Source organism: Aplidium turbinatum, chromosome 17 (genome assembly GCF_918807975.1).
Source record: "Aplidium turbinatum chromosome 17, kaAplTurb1.1, whole genome shotgun sequence".
Taxonomy (NCBI): Eukaryota; Metazoa; Chordata; class Ascidiacea; order Aplousobranchia; family Polyclinidae; genus Aplidium; species Aplidium turbinatum.
In genome coordinates this window covers 13,618,332-13,640,201 of record NC_137488.1, presented here as the reverse complement: position 1 = coordinate 13,640,201, position 21,870 = coordinate 13,618,332, and the positions used below count along the sequence as shown (strand labels likewise).

At 38.0% G+C, this 21,870-nt stretch overlaps 1 protein-coding gene across 1 annotated transcript; it reads left to right on the top strand.

The window, feature by feature from the left end:
• Positions 1–238: 238 nt before the first annotated feature.
• LOC145786657 (inositol hexakisphosphate kinase 3-like) lies at positions 239–19,914 on the top strand. Its single transcript, XM_082598355.1, has 6 exons — positions 239–360; positions 809–935; positions 1,148–1,364; positions 13,316–13,584; positions 14,744–14,919; positions 18,676–19,914. The coding sequence occupies exons 1-6, from the start codon at positions 274–276 to the stop codon at positions 19,213–19,215; spliced, it is 1,416 nt and encodes a 471-aa protein (XP_082454481.1). The 5' UTR covers positions 239–273; the 3' UTR covers positions 19,216–19,914.
• Positions 19,915–21,870: the final 1,956 nt, after the last annotated feature.

Genomic DNA, 21,870 nt, shown 5'->3' with positions numbered 1-21,870 from the left:
ATGTACAAGAGTGGAAAAAAATCACCACGCACTTAATAGGCCCACCCGCTTAAGCTAAGTCTAAATTGTCCGGTCCCGAGGTGGCCTTAATAAGAGGGGACTACTTGTAAGGACTTTCCGTCTGCATTTTTGTTGTTAAATCATCTTTTTTTATCCCTTGCAAAAAGGATATCCAAGAATAGCATGCAACATGCTTTCGTTTTAATTTTGATATTGTAACCTTTTAATTTTTAGATTCTTTACTACCAGGCATTTATATTGAATAATGACGTCATGACGAGAAGCGAAAAAGATGAGAATACAAAAGGGTTTGCTTCACAAGGAGCGAAGAGAAGAGTTTTGGAGCCATTTGCTCATCAGGTAATCAGAAAAAATAAATTGATATAAACATTACAATTACATTGTTATGAAATTTTCTAGTTACAATTAGGCTACATCTGAAATCAATTACACGTTTCAATTTCAAAATTTAAATATTTCATTATTTATGTTCATTCATGATATTTTACAGTTTGATTTTATCAAAGACTGTAGATTAAAGATTTGCATTTGATAAAGATTATGTTACTATGTAGAATTTCATTTTGAACCCCAACCAGCGGCTCAACAAGAGTAATGTGTATCATGCGTACAACTTACCAAATGTAATTGTAATTTAGACCAAGTTTTTTTTAAATTACAATCACATTACACAACAACAAAATGTCTTAATTACAATTACATGAAAATGTGTAATCAATGACGTTTAATTATAATTGAAGTAACTCTGGTATGGTTCAATTTACATGTTTAGATTGCTGTATTGCAGGTAAGCGGGCGTGCTCATATGCTTACTTTCAACCCTGATACTTTGTGCAAGAGCTTGTCGCAGCGAGAGTGGAACTTTTACAACACGGTTCCTCCTTCGTTAGCAAAATTCACGCCAAGCCTAAAAGGTGATGCTGCTGCATTAATTGCAGTTTTGGTTTTACAAACCCACAAACATATACTGTCTAGAATCTAGATGCATAAAAGTTCCAATTTGGTATAATGATTTTATTGATTTACACATTCAATTTATGGGAAAAATAGTTGAAAAATCCTATGCAACAAACAATAGAAAAAGTAGTTTTTTAGTATGATGAGTCCTTTGAATCTTCGATTCTAGGTCTTCTGTTTGTACATTTGGAGAAAGGAGATTACAGTTCACATAGATTCACGTCTTCAAATGTATGGATTCCATGCCAAAACAATTCGAACGGAGTGAAAACATGTGGATGTGATCTTGTAAATGAAACACGATCAGAGATAAAGACCCCGTTACAGCGCTTACAACCTTTTTCAAGCGATGCAAGTCACAATACTTGTTGGCAAAAAGTTTTTGAGTAAGTTACATCAAAAGTAAACAAATTATAAGATTGATCACACAAAAGTGAAAAGGATGCTTTGTTTCAACATAAACTTAGCATACTAAAGCTATATGATTCTAGTAGGCTACGTATGAATGTTGATCCTGGTGTAATTTCGAGTGTTCTTCTTGATGCACGGAGTAATAAATGGTCGCATCCTTGTGCGAGTAGAACCCAATTAGCAAATCAGTCCTTTTCACGTCGAGTTAATATCTGTAAACATTAAATTGATGTAGACGAATTTGTCAGCTGAGAGGTAGGCTAGTTTTATTTTTAACGTAACGCTTGATTGGAATGCCGTAGCTTTTATGATGCAATCAACAAAGCAAGGTTTAGCCTTATAACTTTACAACGTACAGTAAGCTACTCTGCTTTTCGTCTCTTATCTTGTGTAGGCTCCCGCGTGGGATTATAGTAAATCATGTTTGAGTTACAGCCATCCGACCTCGTAATCGTAACATCGCCTGTTTTTTTATTTGTCAAGCAATGGGTATTTCCTGGACAAGTTGTGATATCGATTATATTATCGAGGTTCCTTTTTACGCTGCTGGGCATGATTGCCAATAATTTGGAGAGTCATTGATAAGCGTCATGAAGGCGATGAAACCACTGCTGTGCAAAACTTACAGCATACATTAATTAACTAAATTAATTAAAATAATTAACAATAAATAAACTAATTAACTAATAATTCAACCAATTAAAAATTAAGCCTACAGTAAAATAATGAACAACTGATCCAAATAGCATGGACGAATATCTTCTACACAAAAAAAATATCTTCAATTTAATGCTTAAAAATCGAGTGTTTCAACTTTGCAAAGGATTGAAAATTTTAAAAGGTTTGTTCTTTCGGCCTACACTTTCTTTTATTAGTGTAATATCAAAGATATCCTCTTTAAGTTTGTTTTATTTAGCTTTGAAACTCAAAACAAATGAACTAGCAGTCGAATAGGAGGTAGCAAAGACAAATTTATATTTAATTTAACACCTCTCTAGCATAGGACGACTCAATGGCAATCCTAACAGATATCTTTTCAAAAGCATTTCTTTACTGACGTACAATATCCACACGCTTTAATTTGTTAGCTTTAGTCCTGAACGAAACTCACTGAACCTAAACATCTCGGTAGGCTGCAAATGTCATTTACACGTGAATGACCTTCAAAGCTTTGCCAACAAAAACCCCAAACTCACTGAACCTAAACATCTCGGTAGGCTGCAAATGTCATTTACACGTGAATGACCTTCAAAGCTTTGCCAACAAAAACCCCAATGGTTGAATACACTTTGGTAAATCGTATGAAAACAATAACCAATAGAGAACGCTTGTGAAATCCAATGGCTTAAAACTTAAATACAAAACAAGAAACGCCTTTATCTAGCATGTAATGATGTCTGGTAATAGACAAGACTATTTTAATTTTTGTGTCAGCCTAATGCAGGATTGCAGGTACAGTAAAGCTACGAAACTGCCAGGGTTAACCATCCAAAATGCTATCTCAGTCCGAAGATGAAAATCCCACAATCATTCAAATCAATATATGCACAAGTGTTCCGGTGGGTCAACTGCCCTCTTGATTTTTAGTTGTGATGACGTTGAATTTGCGTTGTTTCTTTGCTCTCCGTGATGAGGCCTGCCTGCTGCACAGACCCAGATGTTTCACTCTCACTTATCGCTTCTGCTGCGTGCCGGGAGCCGTTGTGTGTCGAGACACCACTTACTTTATGTTAAAATTCAGTATTGGCAAAACAAACGAGAGATGATGTAGGCTACATTGAATTTGAGTTTAAAGTGCCTCTGACAGGTAAATAAATTCGCTAAATTTACCTAAGATACCAAAAAGATGACACTAACAAACTTTTCTGACCAGCAAATCGTAAAAAATATCAACAGGCTACTAAGTTACACGCTTGCAAACTTTCGTTGGCATCGGCGAATCTGGCACTCATTCAATTGCGAAAATAAAAACGGCAACACCGCTGTGACGTCACAGTAAGCGGGAAGGATACATTCTTTCTCTGTGATGACTTGGTAAAGTATAGTACGGCTACTGCAAAACGTGAATGTGTGGGGCTCTGTTGATCTAAAGCATGCGCAAATTAAGAATTACCGAAATGAAAAAGTGAACTTATTATTACTATCAGGTTTCGATCAAATAGGTTGAGTTTACTTTTATCAAACAGCATCTCAATTCAATTGAAATTGCAGTTTCATAGGGCTACAATTTTGATACTTTTTTATTTGTCCTAATCTGGCTATAGCCATTTGCAGTGTAACAACAGTATTTCACAAACAGCACCTTTAATTTATGGTTGAGGCAATGCCTACAAATTGCTGTTTATGTGACATTGTCAGTGACAAAGACCGTGTGCTGTCTTTTCCCACTTTCTCACAAAACAAGGTACTGAGAAGAAAATGATCAAAGTTTTCTTCAAGTGTTCGAAAGTGGGATGGGCCATACAAAACTAGTCGTATATGTTCACTTCGCTGAAGATGATTTTGTTAATACCACTAAAGTAAAAATGCCTATCCAAAATCAAAAGTTGGAGTGTATACTACAAGGTGATGCTCTCGGAAGCAATAGTCCGGTTGCCAAATCCAATTTTTTGGCTGAACCTGGAAATTTTATGCAAAGTTTTTTTTTTTATTGATTTTGGTAGCCTAGAGTCTACTCTTTCAGAATCTGCCGGGTGCACTCCGCGCACCCTTGAGCGTTTTGAGAAATTCAAGATGGCGTCCAAAATGGCTGCCGTTTTAGATAACTCCCTATAACTCAGTTAGTATTTGACCTAGGATGATAATTTTAGTGTCTAACCATATGTTTTGAGGGGCAAGGAATACATTGAAACTATTTATTTGACTGGTTGGGGATTGCATCATGTAGAAATGCAATAATGCCGCCAATAGGGCTGCCATATTACAAATTTCAGATAAAAACAAACAAATTCACTTGTATTTGGTCTAGAATGATAATTTTGGTGTCTATCCATATACGTTTTGTTGACAAGGAATCCATTTAAGGGATTAAAGCATTTGCATATAAATTATATCACAGCAAAATCCAAAATGGCTACTGATATATTTGCCAAATACTTACTGTAAATTTCTTAATCTCGAACTCCCACTATGCTACGTAATCACTTTGCTTTCTGACTGATAAGCGCGAACTTGCGTCTCAGCAGGCTTGTAAGAAATATCGTAAAATAAGTATAAAGGTATAAGTATAAGAAAAGTAAGTAGAGAAGTAAGCAAGTGTTCTTATAACGAGGTATTACGCTTTAAGCGTTCAGTTGTGAAAGCTGCAACAATGGAACGATCCTGTCTTGGCATATCTGATGCATCAGACGATTTGGTACAAGTAGTTGTCGATACTTTTGATGCTGAAATCTCGTCGCAAAATGGAAAACTTTCCACCCACTCGTTAGCTGTTGTGGTTACACATCCTGAATCACCATCTGATGCTGATCGATATCATAGAGAGACAATCCCACGAATTTCAAAGGAGGTGATGTCGGAGGCAATAGATTATGATGTCACTATACAGAGATACAATGGTTCTAAGAAACCAAAAATGCCCAAGAGTGTTGCTGTTAGAACAGTTCTCTCACTCAAGTTACTTGCGCAACAGGCTACTCTAAAACAAAGAGCGGACGAAACTGACTTCGCCTTCTTTCAGGATGTTCAGAAACAGAATTGTCCCGAGTAGGCTACAATGGCTACAACACAGCTCTTACACGCAATCAAGGCCAAACAGAACAACCTAAGACTAAGACGGCATACCTGCCTTTGATTGATCCTGTGCCATCCCACCCAGATACAATAATGACAGCAATGGTGAAAGCTCAAAAGGTGACACATAATGCTGACCAAAAGTTTGTGTTATTTACCTGTGACTTACAACTATATAAAGTTGCATTACATGTGAAGTGGGCTTACCCAGAAAGGTTTTCAGATGTCATCCCGCGCTTGGGTGGTATGCTATTTTTGATGAGTTTCATAGACTGCATCGCGGCTCTGATGGAAAACAGTGGACTGGAGGAAGTTCTGAGTGATGTGTTAGGAGGAGTCGCAAAAATGTTGACTGGAAAGAAATTTCCGCAGAACGTTCGAGCATTGAGAATGCTGGCTGAGGAAGTTCTTCGAGGAGTACTTGATTGAAATACACTTGAGTCAAAGGAGGATTTCGTGGAAGTCTTGGAGAACATAGCCAAAAGGATTAAGACTGCCAAACTATGGGTGGACATGTTGATCAAACCAGTGTTCCTTATCATGATGTTTGTCGGAGCTGAGCGGGAGGCTGATCGGCTGTTGCATCTTGAGGCATGCAAACAAATGCTTCCCTATTTCTTTGCCGCTGGTCATGTGCATTATGCAAGGTATAGGATGTGCTACCTAAGGGCAATGGAAGCCCTCCCAGAAGAGGTACTAGTCCGGTTCATGAAAGGGGAGCATGTGATGAGCAGAGATGGGCAAGATCACCAGTATTGGTGATCTTGAAGATCAAGATCACCAAGAATAGGTGATCTTGAAGATCAAGATCAAGATCACCAAACTATGTGATCTTGAAGATCAAGATCAAGATCGTGATCTTGAAGATCAAGATCACTTTCAAGATCACTTTTTGTGTACTTGAAAAAAAATGAAGTTGCAAAATTGATCAATGATGTTGCAAAAAATAATAACTATAAGCAATCTGGGTAAAGGTATATAGTTGGTATTGCTAACTTTTACTTTTAACTACTCGATCGCTGGCCTAAGAATTGTAATAAGTTGTAATTATAGGCCTATCAATTGTTGACGTAGTTTGCTTAAAATCGCAACGTCACCCCCAAGGCAGAGGTTAATTACAGTAGTTCTGAAAAGTCGCAAAATTTGCAATTAGTTTTATACTTTTTATTTATAATAAATAAATAAAAATAAAGTTTAAACCGCATCATTTTTTACCAAATTTTTGTCTGGTTCATGTGAGAGTTTTTATTCGTGTTACTAAGTAGTTTTAACTTTCACTGCATTATGTAAATGTTTATTGCACCATTTACCCACCTGGCAACTTTGATACTGTTGTCTGCTATCAAAAAAGTTCAGAGGTTTGCGGTCCGACAAACCGCTCCATACTCAGACCCTAAACAAGTCTTGGTCTGGTTGATTTGCTGCAATAAACCACTTTACATGACCAAAGTCGGCTAGAATCCAGATTTTTTAACACCGCCATTCTAGACTTTTGAAACATCTAAAATTGGGTCAATAAAAGCAAACATTTCTTTAAAATTCACATTAAATCATTTTTTATTATACGTCAACATAAAGTACACGGAAGTTGACTTCTTCATTATGACCAACACAGAAAACTTTTTCAATTTTGAAATGGCAACACTGAACAGATTTGATGGAGACTTTAAATCGTCTTTTGTTGGGCACATATCATATTAACAGTGGCTTAATGTTAGTAGTTGCCACTAACTACTTTGTACAGTACGAGTTCTAAAAAAATGCCTCTATGTAGGAAGTAAAATTCAATTTTAAAGTGATCTTGATCTTATTGTTCTTCAAGATCAAGATCACACAAAAAAAAGTGATCTTAGATCAAAATCAAGATCACCAAAAAAAAAGTGATCTTCAAGATCAAGATCACGCCCATTTCTGGTGATGAGGCACCTGCGCGGACTATGGAATGGCGTATGGAGTGATATGTTAATAGAAACTACTTCCATGAGATATGGCCATGCCCCAAATGGCGTCATAGGAATCACCTTGAAGCCGGATACGCTCAAGATCTGGGCATTGAGTCTTCATACATGTAGTACTGTGGAGGCTGCTCTGGGCAAAATGCTTGGAGATTCTGGAGACCAGGGAAGTGGGCATAAGGAAGAATAAAAGGCACGGATAAAGAATGACAACAAGAACCGAGAAGCCATAAGGACGAAGCTTCAAAAATGTATGGATCCACTTGATCCCGAGAAACATCCAGAGGATCTAGTGAACATTGCAACTGGTCAATATGGAACCCCGGCAGTGAATGTGCAGGAGGCTGTGCAGAAAGGATTCAAACAGATGTGCAAATTTGGAGAGAATTTACCTGATGGCTTACATGAAACAATTCACAAGACTGTGACTACCATGGTGGCTACAAAGAAACATGTGAATGTGGGAGGTAGTAAAGTGTACGGCATGAATGCCATCTACTCCAGAGTCATAGGCCAACAGGCTAGTGGGCGTGATGTTGACATAAAAGATGTCCTATCTGACGAAGTGGCCCCAGTACCAACGTCTATGTTTGACCCCACAGAAGAAATGAGAGCTGCAACATCAAAGTCTTTCTTAAAGCGACAGCTTCAGGTTGAGGTGTCTGCTCGGACAACAGCGAGTGACACTTCAGTAGTTGTGATTGATGGTTCAGCCCTACTCTGGGTGATTTCTTGGCCTGCAGAGGGCACCACTACAGACTACGCAAACAACTTAAAACACGCCATTGCCAAGAGACTAAAAGTTGGGGACGTTCACCTAGTGTTCGATCGGTACTACGATTACAGTACTAAGAGTGTCACCAGAAGTGCTAGGGCCACTGGTGTTAGCCGAGTCCACGAGCTGCAGTTGAACACCAAGTTACCACCTCAAAAGACTGTATTACCGGTGACCGAAAACAAGAAGCAGTTGATAAACCTGATTGTCAAACTTCTGATTGAATACGAGTCATTCCATGAATACACCCAAACTCACAAGTTGATAGTGATTGTTGAGGACGTTGCCCCATTTGAGATCAGCCATGGTGGTGTAGTGATCAGAAGGGCGGACTTTTCAAGTAGTCATGAGGAAGCGGACAATATCATTGTCCAACAGGTGATGCTGTCTGCTCGAACTAATGAAGAGAGTGATATAACTGTGATATCCGATGACACTGACGTTTTCATTCTCTTGCTTCATTATTATCACGCTGGAAGCATGAAAAATTGTATCACCATGGAATCACCAATTAAGGAACGAACAGTCATTGACATTGGAAAAACCGTAGAGAAGCATGTGTCTTTTGTGAATGAACTCCTGCCAGCCCATGCTCTTACTGGGTGTGATACGGTGGCATGCTGCTATGGGGTTGGCAAAGGTGCTGCATTGAAGGTTCTGAAAGATGGTCACTCACTGTCACTTTTAGGGGTCATTGATTCTCCCATAGAATCAGTGATTGCGCAGGCAACCACATTTATGTCAGCCGGCTAGGGTCAATATACTACGAGTAAATCAATGTCCGAAGCACGCTGGAGGGTATGGGCATCCAAAACGGGTCGGGCCTCCCCGGTACCACCAAAACTTTGTTCCCTTCCTCCTACAAGTGAGGCCTTTAAAGAGAATGTAAGAAGGGCCCATCACCAAGCCATTGTGTGGCGTTCACTGGAAGATAGCAATCCGCCTGAACTTGATGCAGAAATGTACGGATGGGTGAAAGACTCGAAACTTAAAACCCTACAACCGGTCCTCCTTCCCGCAAATGTTGAACTCACCCCAGAAACTGTCATGATCAGATGTGGATGCAAGAGTGACAACCCCTGCAAAACGCTTTCTCGCAGCTGCACAAGGGATGGTTTGAAATGTGCAATATTCTGTGCGTGTTATGCTGCAGGTTTCAGCCAGACTCTTACTTAGCATTTTAATTCAATTGGACAACATCACAGATTTATGGACTAGGTGACTTAATGACGAGATGATATCCACAACTGACTGTCTTGTGACTGTGAGAAAGGCTTGTAGGCCTACATTACTAATGGTAACATTTGTGATAACCAATGGTTACATTTGTGAGTGATGTTATATGTTAGATGGTATTTCACAAGCAAAAGTCGCAGAAATAATGATTTTCTATAAGTAGCCTATTCAGCAAATATATCAGCAGCCATTTTGGATTTTCCTGCGATGTAATTCATATGCAACTGTTTTAATCCCTTAAATGGATTCCTTGTCAACGAAACATACGGATAGACACCAAAATTATCATTCTAGACCAAATACAAGTGAATTTGTTTGTTTTTGTTTGAATTTTGTAATATGGCAGCCCTATTGGCGGCATTATTGCATTTCTACATGATGCAATCCCCAACCAGTCAAATAAATAGTTTCAATGTATTCCTTGCCCCTCAAAACATATGGTTAGACACTAAAATTATCATCCTAGGTCAAATACTAACTGAGTTATAGGGAGTTATCTAAAACGGCAGCCATTTTGGACGCCATCTTGAATTTCTCAAAACGCTCAAGGGTGCGCGGAGTGCACCCGGCAGATTCTGAAAGAGTAGACTCTAGGCTACCAAAATCAATAAAAAAAAAAAACTTTGCATAAAATTTCCAGGTTCAGTCATACTTCTGCCGGACTACAACAATCGGATTGTGATGCCGTCATGCATTGTTTGGCGAATCCGAAACAATTTTCCAGATCCAGATGGCCGTTACACAGGATTTCAATGGCCAACTGAAGGCACATTATGAGAGAGAGAGAGAACTTTTATTTATTTTTGAATAGTGATGATGAATTAAATATGAATGATGATTCGTACGATTTGTTTATTTTTCACTTCAAGTATATTTTAGGTTTTGTAGGAACGTATCCAGTACAGTTTTATTAAACTGCAAAAAACAATAAATCTTCGAAAAAAGCAACCGCTTGTACCAACTCCGACCAAACTGTGATCCACCAATTACATCTAGGAAGCGTTTGTTTCATCCGTTGCTAACGACGTCCACTTAGAATGACGTAATACCACCAAAGTCGTCCCAGAGCAGTGAAATATGGAGTTTCGCCTGTGGTGGCGCTGCGGAGCAGTCGTTTGATTAAATTACGCCCTAACCAGTCGAGCTACGAGGTTAAGATTAAAAAGTTCGCTAAGTGTAATTCTGCGCTAGGAAATGCTTTAAAAAGTTACTATACTTGGATCCCACCTGTCAGGGGCACTTTAATCGATTGACGTTCATAAGTGTGTACAAAAACCCAGGTTTTTACCCCCACTTCGAATCAATAAATCAAAACAAATAAACGATTGCAAGTTATGGTTGTGACAGGAAGGAGGGATTGTAGGCAAGCATTAAGCTCCTACTCTTGTGACCACCAAGATAACCTGAAAGGAAAATTCTTTGCATAGCATTTTCCGGCTCTGGTTTTCAATGTCAAAACCGTGAAATACCTGACTTCAGGAACTAAATAGGGCAGTGGGCTTTTAATCTATTTGTTGATTATACATAGCGTAACTATAGACTTGTGTTAAACAGGAGCGCCAGAAGCGGGGGACAGAGGAGGCGGATGCCTCCCTACCCTCAAATTTTCTCTGGATGAGGGGCCAGTGGTGCCCTTTTAAGGGCATGTAAACTACTGCACGTTTTGCAATAGCACAATTTCTGTTATTCGCTTTTAGTCTAATGATAATAATCTTTCATCTTGCGACTACTGTATTCGCAAACAGGAGATGGACACCATTGACTTAGAAGCTTTTGCAAATGAGTTCATTCGAGCAACCGACGCGCTTAAAATGTACTCGGACCTGTATAGGCTACAGCAACTGTACAGTATACAAATTATCCCGTGGACACACTTTTTACTTTGCAGCAGATTGTGACGCTATGAACGTGAAATTTATCTTTCGTTTCTTCTTGTTCAAGCTATTTCAATATACAGGGTTGGAAGTAACGACTAGTTGTCACTATTCGATAGCGTTATTCGTTGCTTTCTGAATATCGAATGCTTATACCCATTCCTTTTAGAAATAAATATCGAATGCGCGTTATTCACTGCTTTTTTATGCAAGCAACGAAATCATTATTCGTTTTTCACTAATCGATATTTAGGAGAACTGCTGAATCATATTTTGTTGTTCACTTACTTGTCGTCAAAACGAATTTACGAGATTTAGTTTTCGGATTACTATCCGACCTAGTCCCCTTCTGGTTTTCGAACTAAAGGATTGAGGAAAATTTTGCGGCATCACAGTTCAGAAAAACCATGCCAGTGAGAGTCGTTAACAGTATTGCCAACCTTGCGGTTTTCCTGCAAGTTTGGGCTTGTTTTTCTTTTCGAGTTTACGTTTTTTTTTGAGTTTGCGAGTTGCTTATTGTTATTTTTTTAATTATTTTTAGTAATTGCTATTCATTGCTTTTTTTTAAGTATCGATAGCGGAAAGTCATTGCTTTTTTGGGCACTATCGAATAGTGAAATAGTCATTGTTTTTTGACTAACGACTTCCAACCCTGTCAGTATATTGAATATATATATAATTCGCTCTGCTTTGCTTTTTTGCTTAGCATTGAGCACTTTTTGTAGTATTAATAGTTTTTATTGTTTTTGAATATATATATATATATATTTCAATATATAAAATCAAATATAGTTATTACTATCTGAACGGATCATCAGAAGTATCTTATTCAAATAGAATCAAATATAATTTATCATATTCTATTTGAATAAGATACTTCTGATGATCCGTTAAAGGTGAAACAGGCTGTTAAGGATTCAGATAGTAATAACTATATTTGATTTAATTCGCTCTGCTTTGCTTTTTTGCTTAGCATTGAGCACTTTTTGTAGTATTAATAGTTTACCTTATGTTAAGGGAGTTTCTGAAAAAATTCGGCGTATTTTAAATGAAATTGGTGTAAAAGTCGCTTTGAAACCTTTCTTGACAATAAGTAAATTTTTGCCGTCTTTAAAAGACCCCTTGAAACAAAGCGAAATTTCAGGTTTAGTGTACCAAGTTTCTTGTGATGATTGCAATTTAATTTATGTTGGCCAAACAAAACGAGATCTTAAATCTCGCATTAATGATCACAAAAGAGCTTTCAAGTATCAACGCCCTGAACATTCTGCTCCTTGCATGCATGCCATAACTTCAGATCATAAAATAACTTGGAGCAATTCTAAAATTTTAAAAGTTGAAAGTGATTATAAAAAGCGAATGTTTTCTGAAAGTTGGTTCATCAATCAAAAGTCTCATGTAATGAATCGCAATGATGGCATCTCCTTTCCTGCTATCTACAAAAAACTATTGTAAGTGCTTATTTGACGTTTTTTTAAATTGGTTTCATGCTGATTGTAAAAACTGTGCAGTAGTGCGTACAAAACTCGATTTATGACTCATGCCGTTCACTCTCCTATCTTGTTGTTATTTAAGTTTCTTGTTGATCGTTAACAATTAAGTCTTCCCTTTTTTTCAAACTTATTTCAAACTTTGCGCGCGATAAGTTTTTGTCCAGAAGTTGAATTTTCATTTTGCATGTTTAGTTGTTTTGAGCAATATGTCCTGTGTTTTGCCATGCTAGACAGGTAGACACTACCTGGTCTAGCCCCCTGAAGAAGTCAGTCGTGTCTGATTGACGAAACGTCGGAATAAAAGCAGATTGTCACTGTATACATCTTGTGATAGTTTAGCTTAATTTGCACCAGTAGAACATCTCATATTATTTAATTTAATGCCTGGTGAACAGCCTCATTCAATTTTCATTAATAGTTTTTATTGTTTTTTATTTCAATATATATATATTTCATTCATTTATCTTCACATGTCTCACATTGACTGCCCCCCAGTCAAAAATCGTTCCGGCGCCCCTGGTGTCAGACATTTTCATTTGGGTAGGTTGTTTACCATCTGAAGATCAGTCACAACAAATCATGTATGGAAAAAAAATGCATAAACTTTAGGCGTTGACACATTTGTGATACTGCCTTGCATCGTTTGTGATACGCCTTGCATCGTTTATCCCGGGTCTATGATTTTCATGCTTAGTCAGGTGAGATGCAACCGTTTGTATTTATTGATAAAATCAATTGACAAGTTTTGGTGAGCAATTTTAAGTGCTCCCTTGGCTTATATTTTGGTTTGCCACAGGTGCAAGGATTGTATTCACCTGCTACATTGTTTATAAAAAGTAGTTAAGCAAAATACTTTTTTAGGCACACCCTTTTCAAAGGTCTGGAACGAGTTCAGTATAACTCCACTGATGGGTTTACCGGTCACGCTTGGACAATTGACAAGGACCAGGAAGCGGTGACAGAAGCTCTGGGTAAAAACCCATGGGCTTTACGTCAGCACAAAAGGGAGATCAATAGAACCCTTGAAGGAGGCGTTTTGCGAAAAGAAGTAGATCTTCCTTCTCTTTGTAGGGAGATTGGATTAGCAAAGCAACCTTTTGACACTGCAGAAAATAATAGACACACAAAAGGTAGGCTTTACTTGTAGACAAATAGTTTACCTTGCTGCCACTGTGGGTAATTTCAATAAAAGTGAGACTTTTTTTTTAAATATAGTAGCTTGCTTTCCTTGATATTGTAATCTAGTCGTCTCGATATCTCGCCCTCGGTAGATACACTAGATCTGAACTCAGGAATGAATCCTTTCCCATATTTTGTTTGATTAAAATGACATTATTTCTAGATGGGTCCAAATGGTGAAAACTAATGTAAAGTGTAGACATAGGCTATACAGAGGGACAAACCGAAGTTGAATTGAACAGATGTTAGGAAGGGCATGAAATTTGTTTAATTTAGCCTGCTGAAGATTAGCTGTAGGCTATCCTACAACCTAAGTAGCCAACAACCTACCACATTTCAAACTAGGAAAAAGAGACAAAATTTATAACCAATCAAAACATTTATTGTCTCATCTCAAAGTGAAAAGGTTACCATTTGATGTATTTCGCTCAAAATCCCTCAATGCCTCAATGCAGCAAGGATGTTTGTTGGAGTTCAAACACTTCGAGACCTTCCGGGTGGCTTTCGCTTTAGTGATGAACCCGTAGCTCTGAAATTTTGGACCCAGAGCATTACAGATTTTCGATTGGGACCAGGATCGTTACGGTTTAGTTTGAAATGAGTTTTAAAATTTCTTAATTTTCCCATTTCTAATGAAATCTTCCACAATAAATACACGTGTTCGCCAGTCCAGGCCATTTTACATACCGATACAAAATTTTAAAAATTTGCACAAAAAATTATTTACTTATAAAAACTAAAACCTGAAACGCAAATGGTAAGTCCTTTGCTGCAAAATTTCAATTCAACCTCCTGTTAGACTGCTGCAGCTTTGGTACAGTAACAATTTGAAATGTGGTAGGTTTTTCTGGCGCACCCTGTACGATGACACAGTGTAGGCCTAGTCTATATGTAACAAAATATCTCATAAATTGCAAAAGTGTATTTATCAAATATTGCAGCCCCACCATTGACTATTAGCAAATAAATAGTTGACTTCATTTTATTCTACCTACTACTGGTAGCTTACTTAGGCCTACTAAATTGCCAATATGGTCAGTCAAGAAGTTGACACTCTCACATAATAAATTAATTTCAAAATTAAAACATGTATTTTTCTTTGGTTTTCAGCATATTTACTCTTAGGAGATGTCACAGCTAATTATCAGTTTCCAAGCATACTTGATTTGAAAATCGGAACGCAGTTGGACAGACCTGATTGTTCAGAAGCAAAGAAAGATAAGCATCACAACTTGGTGCAGAGAAGCAGCACGGGAAGCTTGGGCTTGAGAATTGCAGGAATGCAAGTACGGAAAGTGCTATTTGCAAAGTCTATGAGACCTTCTTAGTTATTTTGCATAGCCTACAACCTATTCCGTTAGCTCAGTGGTTACGCACCTGGCTCAAGATCACGCGGCGCAAGTTCGACTCTCGGAGTATGCGCTTGAGCAACGCATTTCAGGACTGGTCTCCATTCAGCGGCACCTGGTGATTTGTGCCATTATTCAATTATTCCAATCACCTAGTGATTCCCCGGCAACAACACTTCAACAATCGGAAAACTTCACTCCATCAATCTCGGTAACCGCCTCTGTGTCAAGAGCCTTTACAAGTACAGTATGCAAATCTACCAGGAATAACCAATCAAGCTTTGTCAGTTCGAGGATAAAGATTCAAAACCAACCAACCATACCCAGACAAAAAATCAGTCACTTTTTACATCGATTCAACGTCTGTGTACGATTGAAATGACTGATTTGCTGACTGGGTATAACAACATATGGTAACCTACTGACAGCCCAGTCAGCAAATCAGTCATTTCATTCGTCCACAGACGTTGAATCGATGTAAAAAGTGACTGATTTTTTGTTTGGGTAAGGTTAGTTGATTGAAAGGTATCGACTGTAGCCTATATTATGACATTTTTAACAAAAAAGATCATTACTTTGTAATTTACTTTCTATACTTGGTGTAAAAAATGTTTTAGAGTCAGGTTACTGACAAAGCTTGGTGCGAGATATTTGTATCGGCAGTAAGTTGCCATATAATTACAGAAACTATAGTCCAGCTCTAGCCTGCCATATTTTCTTTATTGTGAAATATTATTGACAGCTTACCGTAGGTTGATTTCCAACAATGAAAACGACTATAGTCTGTATAGATAAAAAATACGTGTTGAGACACGTTTTTGACTACAATAAGGCCAATGAATGGAGATATACATTGTCGCTACGCACGAGTGCGATTGTTTGTGATATTGACAGTGGCGCCGGCAGGGGGGGGGCAGGCGGGGCAGCTGCCCCCCCAATGTTTTGGGCATCATCTTTTAAATTTTTTTTTTTTTATTAATTTATATTAATATTATTATTTTAATATTTGGATCCCAACCTCAAGTAAGTCAACTCAAGTTGCAAGGGGGGGGAGGAGGTAAAAGCTCTCTCTTCAAAAAAAAGTATGGAAAACCTTGATGACTAAATTGTACAGTAGATAAAAAGATTTTTCTACAGTAGCAAACCTCACACTCCCATGACTTCTTCCGCGCGCATTTTGGCATTGGTTGCTTGCAGTGATTCTTTTACTTAAACAAAACGTTTTGTTTCAGCAGTTTTGAGTTGTTCGATTCTTAAGTTGTAAAGGAGACTCAATTTCTCCAATATTTATCATTTATGTTTCTTCTTTAATCTCAGCAGAGTATAAAACTTGTAAAAGTTTTTCATCTATACGACGTCATGAATGAAATTATATCTCAAATCGGCGTAATGACGTGACATCATCTAAACATTTTACCGAATAATAAATTAACAAATTCGATCGTCAAAAGTGGTTTGGTGGTGGTAAATATTACGTAATGAAAAAATGTGATAAGGTTGGAAGACATTATGTCATGTATTTTCAATACAAATATGAAGTTTAAAATTTATTCTTTTGTTCATAGTCGTAATCCACCTTCAAAGCGGTAAGCTACTACAAAGAACAATTTTCGATAAGGGGGGCATCAAGAATAAGTCGACATGACTTTTAACCCTTAGAAGGTTGGGCTCCTGGAGTCTTGCTCAGTTTGGGGGGGGGGGGCTGTCAATTATTCTTATGCTTTAGGAGTGATATCTCTGTTATTTTGGCACGGTTTCAAAATTTGGGATTCACTTTGTAAAATTATTCACGCTGAGCATATCCGAAAATTAAAACTATGTGAATTTTAGAACTGCTCATATACGTTGAAATGTTGAGGTCACTTATGAGTGTAATTTGTAGCGTGAGTTTACGCATTATTTTTTGGTAGAGTAATGAAGAACGTGCATAGTAATGTTGTGATTAATTTTTTTTACATTATTTTACATACAGCCAATGCCCTTTACGCTGTGAAACAGTTAGGATTAACGAGATATGGGCCAAATTAATTACTTTCATCCAGCTGATGGGAAAATGTTTCACAATAGAATATGAAATATTTCAGAGGATGTGCTGAGAAAAGCCTTATATCTTTCCATTTATAACCTTTATTCGCTCAAAATTTCAGCTCAATGGAGGTGAATAAAAGTTAGGAAAAGTCAAGAAATCTCGTAGTCGCAGCCTCAGTGGTTTTAGAGATACAACTGTTGATACAAAAGTTGACAGCCCCCCCCAACCTTCAAAGGGTTTGCATTGAGTCAACAGATCTATGCCTTAAGGTTTACGTCATCTCCGGAGATCAGTAAAATATAAGGTTGTCATCTTCAGTGCAACAAGACCATTGATTGATTGGTTTAGTGAGGATTCGTAGTCCCATTGCTTTCATTTTGAGTGATCATACTGATTTTCAATTTATTCCTACAAGACGTTACGTAATGAAAAAATATATAACTAAGGTTGGAAGACATTATGTCATGTATTTTCAATTCAAAATGAAGTTTAAAATTTATTCTTTTGTTCATAGTCGTAATCCTCCTTCAAAGCGGTAATACAAAGAACAATTTTCGATAAGGGGGGCATCAAGAATATGTCGACATGACTTTTAAGGTTTACGTCAGCTCCGGAGATCAGTAAAATATAAGGTTCTCATTATCGTGATTGTAAGCCGCGGGAAATTTTTTCTCTAAAAAACAGATTCCCGGGAAGCTAAACATTTTTTCCAGCCCTGGTAGAAAACAATAGAAATTAAATAATATACCACTGTCTTGCACCAGTGGCGTAGCCAAGGGAGGGGGGTTCGGGGGTTTCAACCTTTCAAATTGAATTTACCGATGTTAATACATTGTTTACAAGAACAGTTTTAGCCTATGATGTAATTTATCGTCAAACTGTGTAAGGATGCAAGCCATCTGCAACTGCTGAGATCGCTTGTTCGATCTAGATTAACATCTAAACAGCTATTTGTTATACAAAACTTGAATATATCAGAAATAGCCTAAAGTAACTTCATTGTCTCAAAGCTTTTTGTTTGACACTCATCAAGATGTATGACCTCTATGACGTTACATTTTCTAAACTTTGGGTTGACTTCAGAGCTTAAAAGTTAGTGACTTACCGGAATAAGATCGTTTTTTGAATCAACCAAGGAGAAAATTGATAAATATTAAAACTGTAATAATCTCGCATAAAAAGCAATCAACCTATGTCTCTAAAACAAAGTTTGCCTAATTTTAAACGAAACTGCATTAAAAGAGCGAGTTTTGCCAATACCAAACATTCAAATATCTCAGTCTGGAATTAGCAACAAGAAAACAGAGACTTAGCTTTATTTCCGAAAAATGCCGAAGAAAACATGATCTTATCCTTTTGCTATGCCACCGGACAGCACCATTTTACAGAAATATTCATACCCACAATTTTGTTGAAAATGCTCTCAGAATGCACCAAACTGAAAGTAATTTTTCAAAACTTTCTGGGGGAGGCCCCCCAGACCCCCCGCCGCTAAGTGTCGCCTTCGGCGGACACGCCATCGGGCTTCGCCCGCCGGCTGTCAACACCTCCTCTTTCAAAATTTTTGACTATGCTACTGTCTTGCACTGTCAATATTTTGCCCCCCCAATGTTGAAGGTCTGACGGCGCCACTGGATATTGACATACAATACCTTTGCTTTTAGGTGTACCAAGTCAAAACGGGACAGTATTTATGTAGAGACAAATACTACGGTCGAGGTCTTTCCACTAAAGGATTTATCGATGGACTAGCTCAGTTTCTTCACAACGGAGAGCGTCTACTTGCGGAAGTTATTCCACCAATTGTTTACCGCTTGATGGAATTACGTAACGAAATAGAGAAGCAGGAAACCTTTCGTTTTCACGCAAGCTCTGTGCTAATTGTGTACGAGGGAGAAGTTAAAGAAAAAACAAAATCTACTAACAGCGCTTCCGATCAATTTATCAACGAACTTAGTTTTGATTTAGACAGAAGCACTGACTTTTCAGATGGCATCCAACCTGATGCAGACTCCAGCTCCTGCAAGTTCAGTGTCCACATGATCGACTTTGCACACAGTACCTTTAACGGATTTTTAGAAGATGAAACCACGTATGAAGGTCCAGATAAAGATTGCTTACATGCCCTAGATAATTTAGTTGCAATTCTAAACAACATTTATAAAACCTGTTTATGCAACAAAAATACCTATCGTGTTTCTTGATTCTTCATATAGGCTACCGGTAATACAGGAGTAGCCTACGGACTGGTCAATTTCTACAGTATTTTTCTATACATAGTGTGACAACATAATTCTTTAATTTTTTGCACTGCTGTAAATAATATGTGACGTTCTAATTGTATTTTTATAGTACATCGGCGTAGTGCAATTGTTTCTATTTTGTAGAATTTTGCTTTTTGTTACAAATGATGTTATTGCACTTGGATTTTTTCAAACTTTTCAGTTCACCAAAGTGAGAATAACGGGTTCTATGTAATACTTTGGTACCGTAGAAACTTTTGACAACTTTCAGTTTATTTACAATTTATGAGATCACTTTTTGTAATGAATCAGATAAACGTTTATTCCTGCTCACATCTAAATCAACGTTAAAAGTCTTCTACCAAAAAAATCAACCAATGGCTGGTTCAGTAGGTCTATCACATGACTCCGGTTGGGGGAAAGAAAAGCAGAAGGATAGCTTTGTGTGATACGGAATTTGAATGATCGCACATGCACTTTTGTAATTTTAAATTGTAATTGTTACGCTGTGTTTTAAGCAAAGTTCAATGAAACCGATCTCTCCTCGTTGTTTGTGCCTTTCCTTTCAGAATTTAGGGGTAATGATGTTTGTCTGGACTAAACTGATATGCTAGGCTACTGAGCAGTGGTTGGATTCAATCTGGTCAGCAATTCGCTTGGAATAAAATTAATCACTACCGGTAAGGCTGCGTGCGATGATTATGTTTATATAAAGCCTGTGATATAGGCTAAGGTCAACTCAAAAAAGTTAGCCAAGAACCGATTCTACAAACTTTTCTTCTTTTAAGAAGCGGTTCACACAAACCGGCCGAATCCCACCACTGCTACAAGGTAACTGGACTGAAGCTAATCTTCGGTCTCATTGTCTAAAGTGCCCCTGACAGGTTGGATCCAAGTATAGTAACTTTTTAAAGCATTTCCTAGCGCAGAATTATACTTAGCGAACTAATTCAGCTCGACTGGTTAGGGCGTAATTTAATCAAACGACTGCTCCGCAGCGCCACCACAGGCGAAACTCCATATTTCACTGCTCTGGGACGACTTTGGTGGTATTACGTCATCCTAAGTGGACGTCGTTCGCAACGGATGAAACAAACGCTTCCTAGATGTAATTAGTGGATCACAGTTTGGTCGGAGTTGGTACAAGCGGTTGCTTTTTTCGAAGATTTATTGTTTTTTGCAGTTTAATAAAACTGTACTGGATACGTTCCTACAAAACCTAAAGTAGGCCTATACTTTAAGTGAAAAATGAAGAAATCGTACGAATCATCATTCATATTTAATTCATCATCACTATTCAAAAATAAATAAAAGTTCTCTTTCTCTCTCATAATGTGCTTTCAGTTGGCCATTGAAATCCTGTGTAACGGCCATCTGGATCTGGAAAATTGTTTCGGATTCGCCAAACAATGCATGACGGCATCACAATCCGATTGTTGCTTCCGAGAGCATCACCTTGTAGTATACACTCCAACACATGCCTGTAGGCATTTTTACTTTAGAGGTAGGCTATTAACAAAATCATCTTCAGTAAAGTGAACATATACGACTAGTTTTGTATGGCCCATACCATTTTCGAACACTTGAAGAAAACTTTGACCATTTTCTTCTCAGCAGCCTACCTTGTTTTGTGAGAAAGTGGGAAAAGACAGCACACGGTCTTTGTCACTGACAATGTCACATAAACAGCAATTTGTAGGCATTGCCTCAACCATAAATTAAAGGTGCTGTTTGTGAGATACTGTTGTTACACTGCAAATGGCTATAGCCAGATTAGGACAAATAAAAAAGTATGAAAATTGTAGCCCTATTGAATTGAGATGCTGTTTGATAAAAGTAAACTCAACCTATTTGATCGAAACCTGATAGTAATAATAAGTTCACTTTTTCATTTCGGTAATTCTTAATTTGCACATGCTTTAGACCAACAGAGCCCCACACATTCACGTTTTGCAGTAACCGTACCATACTTCACCAAATCATCACAGAGAAAGAATGTATCCTTCCCGCTTACTGTGACGTCACAGCGGTGGTGCCATTTTTATTTTCGCAATTGAATGAGTGCCAGATTCGCCGATGTGAACGAAAGTTTGCAAGCGTGTAACTCAGTAGCCTGTTGATATTTTTTACGATTGGCTGGTCAGGGAAGTTTGTTAGTGTCATCTTTTTGGTATCTTAGGTAAATTTAGCGAATTTATTTACCTGTCAGAGGCACTTTAAGCCTCTGATAGCCAGTTGGTTAAGCCCTCTGCATTGTGAACAAAGAAACGGCAAGATTAAACAGCGCTGCTTCAACTCTCGGAGTGTCTGCTTGAGTAGCATAACTCGTTTTTAGGGATAGCTCTGCATTCAGTGGCAACGCGCACCTAGGGAACGTTCAAATATTACGTAACGCCTTCGAGGGGGAGGGGGGTTTATGCAAAGCGTTACGTTAGCGTCACATCGGGGGGGAGGGGGTTCAAGCAAAACGTTACGTAACGCTTTCGAGTACGGAATGGTAGTTTTTTGTGCTGAATTCGTAGTGAAAAAGCGTTACATGGGGGAGGGGGGATTGAAAAATGCGTTACGTTGGCGTTACATGGGGGAGGGGGGGGTCAAAAATTCGGAAAAAAAGCG